Raw genomic sequence first — 20540 nt, forward strand, 5'->3', positions numbered from 1 at the left:
ACATTCCGAGCTGCCCATCATGGCGCTGTGTAGCATATCCTGTGACTGCTGAGTAAACACTGCTTTAGGGCTTTACATTTCCTTAGCAAGTTGCAAACCGGCAAGCACAGCACACTCAGGCCATCGCACACCTCCATGTGGGAGTCTAGCGTACTTCTCTGTGTCTGTGACTCTCATTCCTCTATCTTGCTGGGCTCTGGGGAGGCCACCCACAGCCTTCATTCTGGTCAAGACATTGAACTCAACTTACTTTTGTCTTTATTATCGTCTTTATAGTTCTCTCTTACTTTAAGATTTTAATAAGAAGGAAAAGTAAATTCTTTTCTATGTAGTGGAAAAGGAATAATACCTACCTCAGACACTGGAAGTGACACTGCTCAGTTGTTTGCGTCCCTTCTTGAAGGCAGTCCGCTGCGTTGATGCTCTTCGCTACCAGGCTGCTGTGTTTCTTTCTTGTTGAGGAGAGGACCAGCAAGACTGAGAGGTGTCAAAGGTCAGAGGCTGCTGTGCCCTCACAGACTAAAGCTTGGTCTGCAGTGCATCTTTACGGAGCAGTGTGTGTGCCCTGCTCTGAGAGCTGCATTCTCTCAGACGTTCCTGGGAGGCTGTTGCTAAGTGGAGCTCTCCCCAAGGAGGGAAAGACAGACTTCTGTCTCCTCCAGCCTGCTCCACACTAAAGGGACGGCCTTGTACAGGATGTGGAGGTGAAGTGAACCTGGACGAAGTGGAGGTCGTGTGTAGACTTGGAAAGATGGGGTAACGTGGTCAACCCTGTGCCCAGGAGGCCGCAAACTTCTGCCTGTGGTGATGCTGAGCTAACTTGACAGTGGGAAAGGGGACCAGGGCCTTTTTCTTAAAGTATAATTTTTTAATTATTATAGGAAAGGAATTGGGGTGATTAGTTGCAAAATTATTAACCTATTTTGGTAATTGAAGAAGGATCAATGGAGATTTTAGGAAAATGTTGCTGGATTAATGCAATGTGCTGGCTAGGGTGGGGGCCTGTGAGCTGGGTGATAAAATTGCCTTACACAAAAGGAACAACATTTTTGTTATTAATTACAGAAGGACATCATTTATATTTTTATTCTTCATGTGAAAGTTGGCTGAAGCATTCGTTCAGCTAATCGTCAGTCATGTGAACAGTCAATTATAAGGACAAAGGTTTCCAGCAACTTATCAGGGTTTGATCCTCAGGGCCAGACAAAACCATACTGTCTTAAAATTACTTTCTCCTTCTAGGAGAATGCCTAACACTTTAGAAAAATGTTTAGGTAAAATATAGTTTTGGCATTAAGGACCTGGCCTGATCCTAAATCTCTCAGAGAAATACCCGTTCTGAAGGAGAAAGGGTTTGCATGAGAGTTAAGTGTCTTATGTTGTTGAACTGTGATTTCATGTCCTGTCATATTAATGATTTTTTTAATGTTCCATAATTACTTTTCAGTGTGTTTTGGGATCTCTACTGTGCAGCTCCAGAGAGACGGGAAACCTGTGAACACTCGAGCGAAGCAAAAGCCTTCCATGATTATGTAAGAGAACATACACTTGAAGACAAAGTGTCATTGCCAGGTTTTATTTTCTAATCACTGCACTTAAAAGACATATTGGGCCACTTAACTTTTTTCTGTGGTACTTAAGAGCTGTGCCTGTATATCTCATAATTTAAAACAGCAGCAGAAAAGGATGTTGATGTTTGCTGAAACAGCGCAGAGTGGGACTGAGTCCCAGCATGAAAGGCACTCACCCTTAGGCGTATGTGACTCATACATGCAGATATATGCAACTTTGTAATCACAGTCTGTCCAAATTCACCTTTTTTCCCTTTTTCTTTTTCTTTCTTTCTTTCTTTCTTTTTTTTTTTTTTTTTTGCGAGAGGGCGGGAGGAGTTAACTGGAGATCAACCCAGGGCCTCCCTCACACATGGTTGATAAGTGCTCTCTTACTGAACTATATTCCCAGTGTCTGAAATTTCAAATGTGCATAAATGAAACAGTATTTCTTTATTTTCAAAACAATCATCTTAAGCTCCATGTAAATAATATACTCTTGTAGAGAAGTTAAAAAATACTGAATTAAAAATAAAGAATATTTTTACCACTTCTACAGAATTCAGTTTCTTAAATAAAATTTATTTGAATTAAAGGAAATATTAAAGAAGAGACTTAAAAATTCTAAGCAAAATAAAAATGTGGTTTAAAAAGATTCTTAAAGGCAGTAGATTCCCTTTTGCTTAACTATGCCTTATAAATACAGATTTTACTTTAGAAATCAGATTCTATTGAGGTAAAAATGTCTTCAGGAAACAGTTTACATATAAGATGGTCCTGGGAGGGGTCTTCTTGTGTAGCTAACTAGAGAAGAAATATCAATTGAATCTGAGATGGAGGAAATTCTGCCTTCCTCTTCTGAAAATAGTCACGTCCGGAGCCTGAAGAAATACCTGGCGACATGTACTTAACCGGAGGGAAGCATCATCTGCAGGAAAGTCTTGAAAAATGGAACTAGATCTCAAAAGAGAAGCATACCTGTTCTCTGTTCTTCTAAAGGGAAAACCAGGAGACTTGTCTAGAAAACTCATAGGCCCAAACGGGTGGCAGAGGGTTTGCAGAGGTAAGGAGTTAGGCTCCTGGGTAGGAGGTGGTCTGCACCCTGACGGACACCAGTTGTACTCATCAGCTCCTGGGACAAGGAGAACACAAGGAAAAGGGAGAGGCAGGCAAATAATCAGGGCTCCAAGCAGTGTTTGCCTGAGCAGTGTGGCTTTGCTCTCTGACACCTTGTAAGGAGGGAAAGGAAAACAGCATGTCAACCAGGCAGGTTCCAAGGGTCTGGGCAGCTGGATTCTTCATCTTTCCTGTCCTTACCCTAGAGACACGTGTACAGACTGGGGTTACCATTAAGTTACACTCATGCCTACTAAGTTTTAACATTGGAAGTCACTAGCGAGAGCCAGTGCTCTAGCATTACAGAAGCTTTAATATCTCCACGTACAGCTTAAGAAACTAATTGGGGCCAGAGAGATTGCTCAGTTATGGAGAGGAATTGCTGGTCTCCCAGAGCCATCTCCATCTCCTGAGTGTGGTTCTCAGCGCCTTCTTTTTAAAAATTAATTTAATTAGCTAATTAATTAATTTTGTGGTATCTCACAACTGCTCCAGGTTATTTGACAACCCCTGACATCTGTACACACATGGCATTTGCACATACATGTACACATGCACAAACAAGTAAATCTTTAAAACAAGAAACTAATGCCATAGTGTGGCAAGAGCCACCCTACTGTTTCCATCGAGACTTTACGGGGACCACTGAACTCCTTTAGAGCCTGACTTTACAAGTATAGGTGGAAAAGCAAGCGCCTCCCACTATCACAGCTGCTCCCAGTAGATTTCGTGCACAGGGACTTCCTGAGTGTCTGCTACAATTGCTGGGCTTTTGCAAACTCTTTAGTTTCTGTAATTCACTTACAGAAACGTTCATGAGTCTTTCCTGATTCTTGAATAGTACAGTTTCTGAAGTAGATCTGTTCATATCTCATGCATGCAAGGGGTTTGAAAGACTTGGGTGAAGAGAGGGGAAAGGGAAGCAGAGTGACCTCTAACATTCCATGCGCCACAGGTTTTAGAGCCTGTTCCGCAATCTTTCCACCTGATAGTTAATGTTTCCTGACGACCTTATGGTAGTTCCCAAGGAAGCATTCTGACTTACATGTTTTCAATGGCTGAATTCTTTAGAATAAACAGATTTATTAACGACTTTAGAATAAGCTTACTTATAAATTGTCAGATGATTAAAACCTACTTCATCTTTTATTAGCTTTTATCTACATGATTCAAGTGAAATGACTATTTTTTTAAAAATGAAATGATAAAAGCTTAAGAAGGTAAATAATGAGTGTAGCCCCCTTACTAAAATGTTAATTATCTTTTATATTTGGGTCATGTATCACTTTAGGTTTTCTTCACATAATTTGTATGAGTTACATATCTGTAGTGACTATCAATTTTATATTCAGGAGAGTTCTTTAAAACCATTTTCACTTTTTAGTAAGTTTTTACTTCTCTTCTTAAAATGGACAATAAAAATTTTTGGGAAAATGAAATATGAACTGTACTATGTAGAGGTATTTTTCTGCAGCATTGGGCATGCACTTTTTCTAATGAAAGGTACCTTTGTTTTTGCATGGGTGGGCACATAGTAAAAGAAGTCCGACAAACTGAGCAAGCATACCTTTGAACCATTGTTTGTGCTAAAACACTGTACCAAAGCATTACTGATATGCCCCTGCCACTGAGGGGTGCGTACGTTTACAGCGTCCTCAAGGCAGAGCCGTGCCTGTTCTCCCCTGCAAGGGTTCCTTCTTCCTTCCCTGCACTGCCCTAAGAGTACTTAACGTAAGTGTCCTCTTGGGCAGTAAGTATGAAACACAGTGTCATTAGTTACATGCTCTGTATCCACTCCAGGCCTTCTGTATGTTACAGGACTGAAGCTTTGCACTTCTGACCAGTATCTCATCTCTTCTCCTGGGATGGTGTAACCCATATTCAGAGTGGATCTCCTACTTCAGTTACAACTCTGTAGAATTACTTTACAGTGTGCATGCCGATGTGTCACCTAGGCAGTGTTCTAACCCCAGTTAGGTTGTCAGTCAAGGAGAACTACTTCCAATGCTTCTGCTCATGTCTTTTAAAAATTAATTTAATTCCTTTATGTCCCAATCACAGTTTTCCCTCTCTTCTCTCCTCTCAGTCCTCCCTCTCCCCTCGCTTCCTCCTTTTCCCTTTCTCCTCAGAGAAGGGGAGGCCTCCTGTGGATATCAACCCCTTTGGCCTATCAACTTGCAGTAGGACTAGATGGATCTTCTATTGAGGCTAGACAAGGCAGCCCAGTTACTGGTAAAGGATCCCAAAGCAGGCAACAGAGTCAGAGACAGCCTCTGCTCCTGCTGCTAGGGGCACCGCATGAAGACCAAGCTGTACACATGGTACATATATCCAGAGGGCTGAGCTCCATCTCTTGGATGCTCTCTTGTGGGTGGGCCAGTCTCTACCAGCCCTTTTGGGGCTCGGTTGGTTGATTCTGTAGGTTTTCTTGTGGTGTCCTTGACCTCTCTGGCTCCCTCAATCCTTTCTTCCCCTCTTCCAGAGGATTCCCTGAGCTCCACCTAATGTTTGGCTGTGGGTCCCTGCAGCTGTTAAACCATCAGCTGCTGTGTGAAGCCTCTCAGACGACAGTTATGCTAGACTCCTGTCTGCAAGTACAGCTGAATATCATTAATAGTTTCAGGGTCCCTCTCGTGGCATGAGTCTCAAGCTGGGCCAGGCATTGGTTGGCTATTCCTCTATTTCTGCTCCAACTTTATCCCTGTATATTTTATAGAGGACACATTTTGGGTCTGAAGTTGATGGCTGGGTTGGTGTCCTTATCCCTCCATTAGAAAGCTTCCATAGTTACTAGAGGTGGGTGCTTAAGTTTCTTAGCCCCCATCGGTAGGGGATCTTAGCTAGGGTCACCCCATAGATTTCAGGGAGTTTCCATTACCCTAGATTTCTAGCTCTTCCCAGAGATGCACGCTCCCCTTCCCAATTCAGTCCTCTCTCCCTCCATCCTCCCCACACTTGGTCTCTCCTGTTTTCCTCCCCTCCGCCTCCCACCGTTCTCCTCTTTTTACCCCAGTGTCTGTTTTATTTCTCCTTCTCAGTGAGATTCAAGGATCCTCCCTTGAACCTTCCTTGTTCCTTAGTTTCTTTGTGTCTGTAGATTGTAGCGTGATTATTCCTTACAGCTAACACTTACTTATGAGTATATGCCATGTTTATTTTTCTGCGTCTGGGTTACCTCACTAAGGATAATCTTTTCTATTCCCATCCAATTGCCTGGAAATTTCATGGTATCTTTGTTTTTAATAGCTGAATAGTATTCCATTATGTAAATGAACCACATCTTCTGTATCCGTTCTTCGATTAAGGGACATCTGGGTTGTTTCCTGTTTCTGGCTATTATAAATAAGGCTTCTATGAACATAGTGGAGCTTGTGTCTTTGTGGTATAGTGGAACATCTTTTGAGTATAATATGCCTAGGAGTGGTATATCAGGGTCTTGAGGTAAAACTATTCCCAATATTATGAAAAACTGCCAAGTTTATTCCCAAAATAGTTGTACAGGTTTGCACTAAGACCAGCAGTGGCGGAGTGTTCCCCTTGTTCCAAGATGTTCATATTTAAGGAAGAACTATCATGAAGACGGATGGACAGTAACACAAGTCAGTGAGGAATGCTGGTTAGAGTTGAGTATGTGCCTCATTTGCATGTCCTATACTCTACAAGGTGTCAGGTTGTCCCTGTGTCAGGACGCTTCCAGAGTGTTCTATGTTTCAGGACAGCAATACAAATTCCGTGATGCTAATGTTATGGCTTGGGTCTCTTATATTCCAAAGGTTGCTGACGTAAGGTGTAAGGTTCAAACTGCATCAATGCCCGAGTGGTTTCTAATATGCCTTAGCAGTATTTTAGAAAGTAGTTCTCTATTAGAGTGAGGATAGACACAAGTATCTGTAGGAAAAGAAATGAGCGTTGGCTTTTCTCTTCAAGTTTTGGAACTTGTAGTAATAGAGAGATATCTTAGTGTATTAGCATTATTTCTTCCTTGCAACTGTTTCAGGAAGCATATATTAAGCTGTCAGTTAAATAAATAACAAGAGTCAAGTGTAAATTTTGAACAGATCCATAGCCAAAGCATATTATTATCCTTTAAAATATGTTTTTTAGGGACATACACACTTAAAAACTAAAAATATATATTGTGTCAAATTACTGAACTCATAATGAATTGTTGAAGGCATGAACAACTGCTATGATGTCCATTCTGCCATAGGAGCATTGCAACATTGTGTCACTTCTGTCTCATTAGCTGACTCACCTGACCTACCTACTTACCTTCCCTCCCTCCCTCCTTTCTTTTTACATTTTTTGCCAACTTGCCATCTTGGAAGAGGGAACTTTAGTTGAGAAAGTGCCTCCATCAGATTGGCATATAGGCATATCTGTGGCACATTTATTTTTACTTTTATTTTTTTGATTAATGACTGATGGAGGCAGGTAGCCCACCTGTTAGTGCCCCCTGGACAGGTGATCCTGGGTGCTGTACGGAAGCAGGTAGAGGAAGCTTGATTCCTCCATGGCCTTTGCTTTAACTCTTGTCTCTAGGTTTCTGTTTTAAGTCCCTGCCCTGGGTTTCTTAAATGGGTGGTGATATAAGTGATATATAAACCGAATAAACCCTCTCCTCCTCCAGTTGCGTTTAGTTGTGGTCTTTGTCACAGCAAGAGAGAGCACAGCAGAGCATTTTGCCTGCATTACTGTTTCCCTTCATTACTGTTTACTGCCCTCTTCCCCTCTCCCCATGCCCAGCACTGTTGGCTCACCTTTACATTACCTAGAAGCCCAGGCCTTTCTTTTCTGTTTTTCTTTCTTTCCTTTTTTTTCCTCATCTTTATTAACTTGGGTATTTCTTACTTACGTTTCGATTGTTATTCCCTTTCCCGGTTTCCGGGCCAACATCCCCCTAACCCCTTCCCCTCTCCTGTATGGGTGTTCCCCTCCCCATCCTCCCCCCATTGCCGCCCTCCCCCAACAATCCCGTTCACTGGGGGTTCAGTCTTGGCAGGACCCAGGGCTTCCCCTTACACTGATGATCTTACTAGGCCATTCATTGCTACCTATGGGGTCAGAGTCCAGGGTCAGTCCATGTATAGTCTTTGGGTAGTGGCTTAGTCCCTGGAAGCTCTGGTTGCTTGGCATTGTTGTACATATGGGGTCTCAAGTCCCTTCAAGCTATTTCAGTCCTTTCTAAGATTCCTTCAATGGGGGTCCCATTCTCAGTTCAGTGGTTTGCTGCTGGCATTCGCCTCTGTATTTGCTGTATTCTGGCTGTGTCTCTCAGGAGAAATCTACATCCGGTTCCTGTCGGCCTGCACTTCTTTGCTTCATCCATCTTGTCTAATTGGGTGGCTGTATATGTATGGGCCACATATGGGGCAGGCTCTGAATGAGTGTTCCTTCTGTGTCTGTTTTAATCTTTGCCTCTCTATTCCCTGCCAAGGGTATTCTTGTTCCCCTTTTAAAGAAGGAGTGAAGCATTCACATTTTGATCATCCGTCTTGAGTTTCATGTGTTCTGTGCATCTAAGGTAATTCGAGCATTTGGGCTAATATCCACTTATCAATGAGTGCATACCATGTATGTCTTTCTGTGTTTGGGTTACCTCACTCAGCATGATATTTTCCAGTTCCATCCATTTGCCTACAAATTTCATAAAGTCATTGTTTTTGATAGCTGAGTAATATTCCATTGTGTAAATGTACCACATTTTCTATATCCATTCCTCTGTTGAAGGGCATCTGGGTTCTTTCCAGCTTCTGGCTATTATATAAGGCTGCGATGAACATAGTGGAGCACGTGTCTTTGTTATATGTTGGAGCATCTTTTGGGCATGTGCCCAGGAGAGGTATAGATGGGTCCTCAGGTAGTTCAATGTCCAATTTTCTGAGGATCCTCCAGACTGATTTCCAGGTTTCTATTTCCCTTTGATACAGCTTCCTCCCTTGGGGCTAGTGAGATGGCTCAGTGGGGAGAGATGATTACAGTGCAAGCCTGGTGTCCCTGCAGTGCAGGGAAGAGTGGACAGAGAACCAGTCCTACTTACAGCATTGCTCTCCAACCCTCATGTGTGTTCTACAGCAGGCGTGCCCCCATCATGTATGCATAAGCATGAGCATGAGCATGCTTCACAGGAACAACAACAACAGATCAGAAATTCTCTCCTATAGGGTCTACCTACTTCTTCTTTATGTCTAAGGTTTAAATATCATTCTCCACAGAGAAATGTTGGGGTTATCAAAAACAGAAAGAGGTCAGCAGAGTGTTAGGATCCTAATAGGATTTTATGCTTGAAACATAAAGGGAACTTACCCTTTGTTTACAATTCTACATTTGTAATTATGTATTTATTTATTTGTGTGGAATGAGGAGTGGGTGGGCATTACAAGTTCCTGTGTGAGGTTCAGATCCAGGTGAGCTTGAGGTAGACATGCTGCCAGGTTCTGTAGACGCAGTATTCCTTCAGACCTCATTATTGCCACAGCTCTCTTGACAGCCTTTCACCGTGGTTTCTCATCAGACTGTTCATTTCCTGGGTCTCCTGGAGAACGCAGAGAGAAGCTAGGCTTTTGTGTTCTTGAAGAATGTTCGGGTTGGTTTTGTTGGAGTTCATGAGTTTTTAGGAGCAGATGTTGCTTAGTGGACCTTGTCTTTTCATAGGAGAGCCGCCCTGCCCAGGCAGCAGTTAGATTGTCCTGCGTGAGAGTGCGCGCCCAGATGGAGCATCTATCTGCTGGCTTTGCACTCACTTTCAGAATAAAAGTGACTGCCAGTCTTCTTAGATGCCTAAGTGCTTGGGTGCCCCACCACCCCTCTTTAAATGGATTCCTGGTCAAGGACACTTTCTTTTCAAAGTCAAAAATGTATTAACTAGTCACCAGCTTCTCACAAGTTCCAGCAGGCCACAGTGAAGTTTTCTTTTTATGAAACAAGACAGAGGCTGTGGACGTAGCTCGTTGGCAGAGCACTTGCCTAGTACCCGGGTGCATGTTATTATTTCCAACATATTTCTGATCCCCTCTTTCCTACAGCCTCCAGTGGAGAGAGGCGAGCCTCCCTAGTCCTTCATTAGATTAGTTCAAGTTCTACTCTCTTCTCTCACTGGTCACTATCTTGGCCTAGAACTGTCAGACTGGCTTTCCGTATTCTACACAACCTGTCGAGTGTTCGAACCACTAAGGAGGGATGCTTTCATGTTTGTTTTTTCAGACAGGTAAAGTAATAGCATGTTTTTCCTTTTATGTACAGTGTGGTAAAATAGTTATAATGATAAGTAGGTTCATTCTCAAGTCCGGACTGCCTGTAAATGATACGGCAGCACTAAGCTGTTATATTAGAAAAACATTATTTTTGAGTATACTCATTGTATTTTATCAAGTAAATACCGTAATAGAGTAGAAGCAATAGGCAAAATTTAGAAAGATTAGCTAGCATAAACAAAAGCAAGACTCAGATAAGCTTATCATCTTTTATAAAAAGAGACCCCACATAATGAATAATTATAATTTTCTAGTCTTCTTGGCTTTTTGAAAAACTGTGCGTCCGTGCATGTGTGCATGTGTGTCATGTGTGTGTGTGTGCATGTGTGTATGTGTTTGTGTTTATATTTTTCTTTTTTCTTTTATTGGTTATTTTATTTACATGTCAGATCTTATCCCCCTTCCCAGTTAAGTCCTCTGTCCCCTCCCCGATCACCCCTGCCTCTATGAGAGTGCTCTCCTCTCCCCTCCCCCAGCCCTCCCTGCCTCAGCACCCTAGCTTTCTTCTATTCTGGGGCATCAAGCCTGCACAGGATCAGAGCCACTCCTCCTATTGATGTCAGGTTGGTTAGTCCCTGGGAGCTCTGGGGGTTATGATCTGTTGACATTGTTGTTGCTCCTATGGGGTTGCTAACCCCTTCAGCTCCTTTGGTCCTTCTCCTAGCTCCTCCATTGGGGTCCCCATGCTCAGTCAGACGGTTGGCTGCATGCATCTGCGTCTGTATTGGTCATGTTCTCTCAGAAGACAAGACAGCTATACCAACCTCCTGTCAGCAAGCTCTTCTTGGCATCAGCAATAGTGTCTGGGTTTGGTGTCAGCAGATGGGCTGGATTCCTAGGTAGGGCAGTCTTTGGATGGCCTTTCCTTCAGTTTCTGCTCCATTCTTTGTCCCTGCATTTCCTATTGACAGGAAAAATTCTGGATCAATATTTTTGAGGTGTGTGGGTGGCCATCTCTCAACTGGGGGCTGTGCCTATCCACTGGATATGGTCCCTACAGGGTCTCTCTCCCATTTGTTGGGTATTTTGGCTAATGTCATCTCAGTTGGGACCTGGAAACTTCTTGGGTCCCTGACATCTGGAACTTTCTAGTGGCCACCCCCAGTTCTCCCTCCCCCACTGCTAAACACCTCCATTCATTTTTCCGAGTCTCTGTATTTCTCCCCCATCTTCTTCCACACCTGCTCCCTTTCCCCTGACCCCTCCTCCCTCCCTCCCTCCCTCCCTCCCTCCCTCCCTCCCAGAACCTGCGGTTATTTTCTTCCCCTCCTGAGTAGGACTGAAGCATACACACTTTGTTCTTCATTCTTCTTGGGTTTCATATGTCTGTGAGTTGTTATTGTGAGTATTATGAGCTTTTTATTTAGTTTTTTGGCTAATATACATTTATCAGTGAGTACATATCCATGTGTGTCTTTTGTGACTGGCTGACCTCACAAATATTTTCAAGGATGATATTCTCAAGGTCCATCCATTTCCTGCAACTTTCATGAAGTCACTGTTTTTAATAGCAATGTGGAAGTGTAAGCTGAGTAGCGTATAACCTGCCTTTTGGTCATGATGTTTGTGCAGGAATAGAAACCCTGACTAAGACACCTGAGATTCTCTCTTCTATCTCTTGTATTCTGTTGGCGATGCTTGTGTGTCTATGACTTCCAATCTCTTTCCTAGATTTTCCATCTCCAGAGTTGTCTCCCTTTGAGGTTTTTTATTTATTGTTTCTATTTCCATTTTTAGATCCTAGATGGTTTTGTTCAATTCAGTCACCTGTTTGGCTGTGCTTTCCTGTAACTTTTTAAGGGATTTTTGTTTTTCTTCTTTAAGCGCTTCTACTTTTTACCTGTGTTCTTCTGTATTTCTTTAAGGGAATTATTTATGTCCTCCTGGAAGTCCTCTATCATATTTATGAGATGAGAGTTTAGATCTGAATCTTGCTTTTCAGGCCTGCTGGGGTATCCAGGGCTTGGTGTGGTGGGAGAACTGGGTTCTGATGTTGCCAAGTGGCCTTGGTTTCTGTTGCTTACATTCTTGTGCCATCTGCTGATCTCTAGTGCTAACTGGACTTGCTGTCTCTGGCTAGGGCCCGCCTCTCCTGTAAGCCTGATTGTGTCAGAGCTCCTAGGAGCTCAGCTGTCTCTGTGATCCTGTGATCATGGTGTGTCTAAACTCTATGATCCTGTGATCTTGGGAGTCAAGCTTCCTCTGGGTGTCGTAGGAGTTGGTGGGGAGCTAGAGTCCTGGATCTGCTTTGTGATACTGAGGTCCTGTGATCCTCTGTGTGTGTGTCAGAGCTCCTTATGGTCAAGCTTCCTCTGGGTGTTGTATGAGTGGGTACGGAGCCAGAGCCCTCCAGATGTTGTGTCCTCACCTGAGATCCTGGTGTGTCAGACTCCTCGGTATCAAGGTTTCTTTGGGTGTTGCTGGAGTGGGTGGAGAACCAGAGCCCTGGATCCATTTCAGATATAGGTACAGACCAGAAGGAACTGTATATTTATATTTTTATGGTGCCAGGAATTGAACCCATGGCCTCCCTCATGCTAAGCAATCATCCTACCACAGAATTGTATCCCTAGTCTTGTGAGATGTGATATTTATTTTTAAATATATATTATTTATCACTATATATATGTATATATCACTTGAAAAATTGTTGGTTGAAATTTCAGTCATGTTGATCATGGCCAATCTTTTTATATCACTTTTGTGTTTTTACCTTTTCTAAATATACAGGCAGTGATATCTCTCACTCTGCATGCTCTACGTAGTGTGGTTTTGTCATCCTGTTGTCAAAAACATCTGTAACCAGATTTCTCTTAGCTAATTTTGATGATTCAGTTATAATTACTAGAGTGTTGGGAATGATGCTGTCAGAAAGAGCCTTGTACTTCTGCTTTGTCCTCTAGAGTACTTGCCCCGTGGTTCTATCTGCTTGGAATTATCCCTTTCAAAACCCAGGCAGCATTCTGTGATAAAATCAGTCTGAAGATGGTAGGTCCTGGCTACATGCATCCTACTGCCCTACTGCATCTCAGAATAATTGCTGGCCATTCCCATCCCATGCATGCCCTACTCTCCCCAGGACTTTGAATGGAATGTCTATAGATTTGGTCTCTGAGTTACATGGGTATTTTTGGTGTACTGAAGGCTTGATATCTGCTCTTTAGTCACAGGTATTCACATTGAATGAAAGGAGCTTAAGCAGAGCACAGATTAAGAACTTCATTTGCACCTCAGCTTCACTGGGATTTGACCCTGATTTTGGACAAATGCTCTGGTTTTGCTTTTGTTTTTGTTTTTGTTTTTGTTTTTGTTTTTTTTTTTTTTTTTGAGTCTGGGTTTCTCTGTGTAGTTCTGGCTGTCCTGGAACTTACTTTTATAAGTCAGGCTGGTCTCAAACTCACAGAGATCTTCCTGCTCTGCCTCTAGAATGCTGAAAAGTCACACATCCCCATACTTGGTAGAATAGGTGTTTAATTAAGAAGAGACTGGCAGTCGTAGAGAAGGAGGAAGTGTGCTTTGTTTTGGAATAGACATGAAATTTTCTGAACAGAGGGCAGATTTTAGAAGATTGATATTTTAAACAACCTTCATATATTGATAGATTCAGTAGCAGTTGTACAAATACTAACAGATCTGATTTACCACCTCAAACATTTGCCCTCATGGTAACACCTTACACAATACTAATATGATAATCCTACTGGAATATCAACTTTGATACACTTCTCTTTGATGTTCTACTGTTTTATTGGGATTTGCATGCTTTTACATGTATTCCAGTATGTGTGTTTAAGCTGATGTGACTTGTATCATGGGTTATATTTTCAAATCTACACCAGTCAAGATACAGAGCAAGTGTGCCTCCTTTGTCTTTATTTTCCATGTTTATATCTGTCTATTTAATCTGTTATTCTTTTAGGTTTTCTTTTCCTTTTTCATTAATTTATTTATTTACTTTACATCTCAATATACACTAGAGATGTATAATGATTAGCTTTCAGGATTTATCTACTAATAAGATAAACAATTATTTTATTAGTAAAGAATGCTTTGAGCTTAGCTTTCTGTTTTGTTTTGTTTTCATTTCTGCCCAGTGGGGGTTTGCAGTGTGAGTGCCTAGTTTGCATAGTCTCAGGTATTCAGGTGGGAGTGCAGTGCCCTTCACTTTTGTGTTAAGTACATGTTTGTTTTTATTTTCTGTTGTTCAGAATATTCAGTGAGAATGGCTATGAAGTTGTAAGGGAAGCATTTCTTAAGGAAAGATGGCTTTCCTGCCTGCTCTAGTATTTATTCATTTTGCTGTTTTGTTGCTACAGTAAGAAAAATAAGGAAAACATCTTGTAAGGAATTTAGTATTTTTCCTTTAGATAGTTTGTATTTCAAAACTTTTAATTACCACGTAATTTCTGGCTTGTATCTTTTCCTGTTTCTTCTTATGTATGCAGCTGTTCCTTACAATTATTTCTGGTAATTTTGAATTATTTAACACAATGCCAGAATCATTATGGAAGATTGGTGTGAATCTTATTTTGAAACTAAAATATGAGCAAAATAGAACACACAGTTAATGTTGTGGGCCTTAAGTGCATAATATGCATATTTATGGCCACAGAAATATCTGAGAGATAGTGCTGTAACTGATTCATCCAGCGTTTACTCTATATATCGTGTATTATTATTTAACATTCAAGTTTTGCCATCTCAATTTTTAGTTTGTATTTTCATTAATTAAAAATATGTTTATTATTGACACAAAGCACTGTAGTACATGCTAAGGAGAGAGCATGGAGACAGAACCTCAGCCCAGGAAGAGATTGCTTAGACAGGGAAGCGAGTCAACAGGTGATCTCAGCAGAACTTGCCCTTGGCAATAAGTGGACATAGTGCTGTGGGAACATTTGGAGGGGAGCTTTAAACCCAGTCTGCACAGGGAAAGGACAGCTGCCCAGAGGAGCTCAGCAGTTGAGAATTCGTTAAGGGTCCTAAGTGTAGAACACGGGAGCCATGTCCCTCTCTGCATTTCCCCGCTCTGTAATGCCTAGGAAGAGGTGACCACTCAGTGCACATGTTGAGAGTCCTGCAAAAAGGTTCGAGGTGTCCTGCTTGATTTCAAAAGGAAGCTTCAGGAATGAGCTGGGTAGTTGCAAAGTTGACATAGAGAGGTATATATCTTTACCCAACCCTCATCTCCAGATTCAACCCCTCTTCTCCCCTTCTCAGAAAAGAGCAGGATTGTTGTTGTAAAAATATAAAAAATAAAATGCCGTCTTTTATCCCCCACTAGGTCTGGCACTGCAGTGCCTCAGTATGTCTGCTAGATATCTTGCCAGAAGCACATATCCCAATTCCGTGGTAACCCAGTGTCACTAGTCGCCACACCCTTTCTTACACTTAAATCACTATATGAAACACAACACAATAACCTTTGACCCAATTGATAAGATATAATTGCCCACCTAAACATACAAAGTCCTGTACACATCCATCCCTGAAGAACATTCATAACGACCTGTAAAGGTACAGCGTGGAATCAACCTCAGCCTCCATGCTGTCCACCAGCGGCTGCTTCTCTTTGTCCCCCCTGTCTCTTCCTCCTTTCCGTTCCAGTCTCCTCCCCTCCCCTCAGACTTTCTCCCGCCCGACCTTCCTTCTCCTCCAGTGACAGGCCTCCTTCTGTCCTGTACCAGCTCTCACCTGTACTTTACAAATTCAATGGGAGGTGGTTCAGTGAAGTCACCTGTATCCTGAGTAGTGACTAGGCAGCTGTCCTTGGGGCAGTGGAATTAGCACCAAAATACAGATAACTCCAGGGCAAACCACAACACAGGATACCCAGGACTACTGTACTGGCTGGTTCTGTGCGTCAACTTGACACAAGCTGAAGTTTCACAGAAAGGAGCTTCAGTTGAGGAAATAGGGAGGAGGACCCTTGTGGATGATGCCATCCCTGGGTTCTATCAGAGAGCAAGCTAAGCAAGCCAGTAAGTAGCATCCCTCCATGGCTTCTGTATCAGCTCCTGCTTCCTGACCTGCTTGAATTCCAGTCCTGACGTCCTTTGGTGATGAAACAGCAGTGTGGAAGTGTATGTAGGCTTAATAAACCCTTTCCTCCTCAACTTGCTTCTTGGTCATGATGTTTGTGCAGGAGTAGAAACCCTGACTAAGACAACTATCAACTAAATATGGCATAAAAAGATCCAATAGTACCAGATACATATTATTATATTAAAACTGGACAAGGTCCCAAAGGCAGGCAAAGGAGTCAGAGACAGCACCTTCTCCGACTGCTAGGAGTCCCACAAAAACACCAATATGGCTATACATCCATAGGATACATGCAGAGGACCTTGGTCAGGACCATACAGGCTCCCTGATCTCTGTGAGCCCACTCGAGACCTGTCAGTTGATTCTGTGGACTGTGGTGTCCTTGACCCCTTTGGCTCCTGCAGTTTTTCCTCACTGTTCTCCACAGGACTCTCCACATTCCACCTAATACTTGGCTGTGGACTCTGTCTCCATTCCCATCAGTTGCTGGATGATACCTCTCTGGTCTCTCTGACTGTTATGCTAGGCTCCAGGACCAGTATATCCTGCAGGCCTGACAAAGTAGGTTGGAGGTTTTGTGGCTGGGCTTGTGTTACAGTTCCCCCACTTGAGGCCTTGCGTGGTTACAGAGGATGACCATGCCCCCATTCCTAGGAGTCTTTGCTAGTGTTACTCTGTTGGGTTTCATGGAGTTTCCATTGTACTAGGTTTCTACCTCACCCCCCAAATGTTCCCAATTCCACTAGTTTCTCTCAGTTTCTCTCCCTCCATCCCCATTAACCCGATCCCTCCTGTTCTTAAACCCACCTACTTCTGTTCCACCTATAAAGTTGATGCTATTTCCCCTTTCCAAGGAGATCCTTAAGTGCCCCTTTAAGCTCTCCTTGTTAGCGTCTCGAGGTCTGTGGATTGTAGCATTATTTTTTACTTCACAGCTAACGTCCACTTAAAAGCAGGTACAAACTATGTCTTTCTGGGTCTGGAATACATTTTTCTAATTCAGTTCATTTGCCAGCGAATTTCATAATGTAATTTTCCCCTTTAAAACAGCTGAATATTAATTACTTTGTTGTGCAAATGAACCACGTTTCTGTAAATCCATTCTTTGGTTGAGGGGCATTTAGGTTGTTTCTAGCTAGTATGGATAAAGCTGCTATGAAGATAGCTGAGCAAGTGTCCTTGTGGTAGATAGAGCGTCCTTTCAGTATATGCCTAGCAGGGTATGGCTAGGTCTTGAGGTAGAGTGATTCTCAATTTTCTGACAAACCACCATATTGATTTCCAGAGTGGCTATACAAATTAGAACTCGCACCAGCATTGGAGTAGAGTTTCCCGTGCCAACATGAGATGTCACTTGTGGTTTGGGTCTTGGCTATTCTCCAAGTATAAGATGGACTCCCGAGGTTGTTTCTATGTGCACTTCCCTGGTGGCTAAGGACTTGAACATTTCTTCAATTGTTTGTCAGCTATTTAAGATTCCTCTTAAAAACTCTTTGTTTAGGTCTGTACTACATTTTAAATTTGTGGCTCTTGTGAAGGGTTTTACTTCCCAGATTTCTTTCTCTGTCCCTTTTCATTTATATATAAGCAGGCTACTGCTTTCTTTTCTCTGTTAATCTTGTGTCTAGCCCCTTTGCTGAAGGCATTTATCAGCTGTAGGAGTTCTCTGGTAGAATCTTGGGGATCACTTACTGTATGCTATCATATATACTTTGACTTCTTCCTATACAATTTGAATCCCCTTGATCTCCTTTAGTCGTCTTATTGCGCTGGTTAGAACTTCAAGTACAATATTGAATAGACATTTAGAGAGTGGACAGCCTTGTCATGTTTCTTTGTTTAGTGAATTTGCTTTAAGTTTCAGTCTAATTTGATGTTGAGTATAGGCTTGCTATAAATTGCCTTTATTATGTTTAGGTATGTCTCTTGCAATCCCTGATCTTTCTAAGATTACCAGGAAGATGTATTGGATTTCGTCATTGTCCTTTCCATATGGGGTTTTCTTTAAGTTTCTTTGTATGCTGGATTGAATACAGACAGATTGTCATATGCTGAAACATCTGTGCATCTCTAGGGTGTAGCCTGCTTGTTTATGGTGAATATTTTTGATGTGTTCTTGGACTTGGTTTGCAGATACTTGATTGAGTATTTCTGCATCTATGTTTTTAAGGGAAATTGGTTTGAAATTCTCTTTGTTGCGTCTTTGTGTTTGGATATCATGGTGCCTGTGGCCTCATAAAATTAATTTGGCAGTATTTCTTCTGTTTCTGTTTTGTGGAATAATTTGAGGAGTATTGATATTAGCTCTTCTTTGAAAATGTGGTAGAATTGACCATCAGATCATTCTGTCCCTGGGAACTTTTTGGTTTGGAGAGTTTTAGTGATGGCGTCTATTTCCTTGGGGGTTACAGGTCTATTTAACTTGTATGTCTGATCTTAGTTTAAGTTTGTCAAGGGGTATCTCTAGAGAAAATTGCCCATTTCTTTTAGATTTTTCAGTTTTGTTGAGTACAGAGTTTTGAAGGATGGCCTAGTGATTCTTTGGATTTTCTTGGCGTCTGTGTTAATCACTGTTTTTATTTCTGGTTTTGTTAGTTTGGATATTTTCGCTCTGCCTTTTAGTTTGGCTACAGGTTGCTCTTTTTCTCAATGAACCAACTCTTGGTTTCATTAATTCTTTGTATTATTTTTTATTATTTCTTGCCATCTACTCCTCTTGGTTATACTTAGCTCTTTTTGTTCTAGAGCTTTCAGGTATGCTGTTAAGCTGGTATGAGATCTCTCTAATTCTTTGTGAAGGCACTTAGCGCTGTTATCACTTTTATTGTGTCCCATAAGTTTAGGTATATTGTGAGTTTATTTTCATTGAATTCTAGGAAGTCTTTATTTATTTCTGCCTTGATCTAGTAGTCATTCTGTATAAAGCAGTTCAATTACCTTGAGTCTGTAGGCTTTCTGTTGTTGCTGTTAGCTTTAATTTGTGGTGGTCTACCAGGATGCAGTGGGTATGTATGTATGTATGTATGTATGTATGTATGTATGTATGTATGTTTGTATTATCTCTTGAGAGACATGCTTTGTGACCAACTATGTGGTCAACTTTGGAGACTGTTTCATGAGGTGTTTGGGTAAAATATTCTGTAAATATCTGTTATGATTAATAATGTTTGTTAGTGTCATTATTTTTCAGTTTTTTTTGTCTGATTGACCTGTCCATTGGTGAGAGTAGGGTATTGAAGTCTCCTACTATTGATATAAGGGTTTGATGTGTGATTTAAGCTTTAGTAATATTTCTTTTACAGATGCGCATGCCCTTGCATTTGGGGCATAGATGTTGAAAACTATAACATTATCTTGGTGGAGTTTTTCCTTTGATGAGTATGAAGTGTCTTTCCCCATCTCTTTGTTTAATTTTATTTGAAAGTCTATTTTGTTATGTATTAGAATAGCTACACCAGCTTGCTTCTTGTGTTTTTCCACACTTTATTCTCAGCTAATGTCTATCTATGATGCCGAGGCGAGTTTCGTGGATGCAACAGAGGTGGGATCCTGTTTTCACATCCATTCTGTGAGTCCGTATCTTTTATCAGGGAATCGAGCCTATTGATATTGAGAGATATGAAGGGCCGATGATTATTTATTCCTGTTATTTTCCTGTAGTATTTGGTCATGAGTGTGTGTGTGTGTGTGTGTGTGTGTGTGTGTGTGTGTGTGTGTGTTTCTGTAGGTGTTAGTTACCTCTTTGGGTTGGAGTTTTTCTTCTGGTACCTCTGAAGGGCTAGTTTTGTGGATAAATATACTTAAGTCTGAATTCATCATGAAATATCTACTTTCTCCATCTACAGTAATTGAAAATTTTGCCAAGTATGGTGGTCTTGACTGCCATCTGTGGAAATTCTACAGCATATCTGTCCAAGTCCTTCTGACTTTTACAGTCTCCATGCAAAGTGGGGTGTAATTCTGACAGATCTGCCTTTGTACGTTACTTGGTCTTTTTTCCGTTTGAAACTTTTAGTATTCTTTCCTTGTTCTGTACATGCATTGTTTTGACTAATACATGGTGAGGGGACTTCCTTTTCTGGTCCTATCTATTTGGTTTTCTGTTCTCTTCCTGTGCCTTTATAGGCGTGTCCTTCCTTTTGTTGAGAAAAATGTCTATGAGTTTTTGAAAACCATTTTCTGTGCCTGTGAGCTGGAAGTCTTCTTCTCTTCCTAGTGTTCTTAGATACGGCCTGTTCATAGAGTCCCAGATTTACTGGATGTTTTGTGTCAGGAATTTGTTTTTTTAGATTTATTCTTTGACTGATGTATCTATTTCTTCCTCATGTTCAATGTTTGAGATTCTCTCTTCCATCTTATGCCTAAAGTTCCTATTTACTTACCTAGATTTTTCCATTTCCAGAAATTTTCTTGGTTTGTGTTTCTAAGTTTCGAACAGTTTTATTTGCTTCCTGCACATGTTTGCTTGCTTTTTCTTGGCTTTCTTGTCATATTTATTTGTTTGTTTGTTTATTATTTATTTCAATTTTTAAAAATTTTCCCTCAGTTCCCTTAAGGGGTTCACTCATTTCCTCTC

General features: G+C 41.5%; 1 protein-coding gene across 47 annotated transcripts in view; it reads left to right on the plus strand.

Moving 5' to 3' along the window:
- Ssbp2 (single-stranded DNA binding protein 2) overlaps positions 1 to 20540 on the plus strand; it is a 288275-nt gene that overhangs the window by 114004 nt on the left and 153731 nt on the right. For 42 of the 47 annotated variants that reach the window (XM_063282020.1, XM_063282022.1, XM_063282003.1 and 39 more), the window contains one exon: positions 1448 to 1532. The exons of the other annotated variants lie outside the window; for them this stretch is intronic. Coding sequence is in view for 38 of the 42 variants with exons in the window: in XM_063282003.1 (XP_063138073.1) it covers positions 1448 to 1532 (85 nt within the window). In the remaining 4 variants the exon portion in view is untranslated. The remainder of the gene's footprint in view (positions 1 to 1447; positions 1533 to 20540) is intronic. 47 annotated transcript variants of the gene reach the window in all.

This window comes from Rattus norvegicus, chromosome 2 (genome assembly GCF_036323735.1).
Source record: "Rattus norvegicus strain BN/NHsdMcwi chromosome 2, GRCr8, whole genome shotgun sequence".
NCBI classification, from domain to species: domain Eukaryota; kingdom Metazoa; phylum Chordata; class Mammalia; order Rodentia; family Muridae; genus Rattus; species Rattus norvegicus.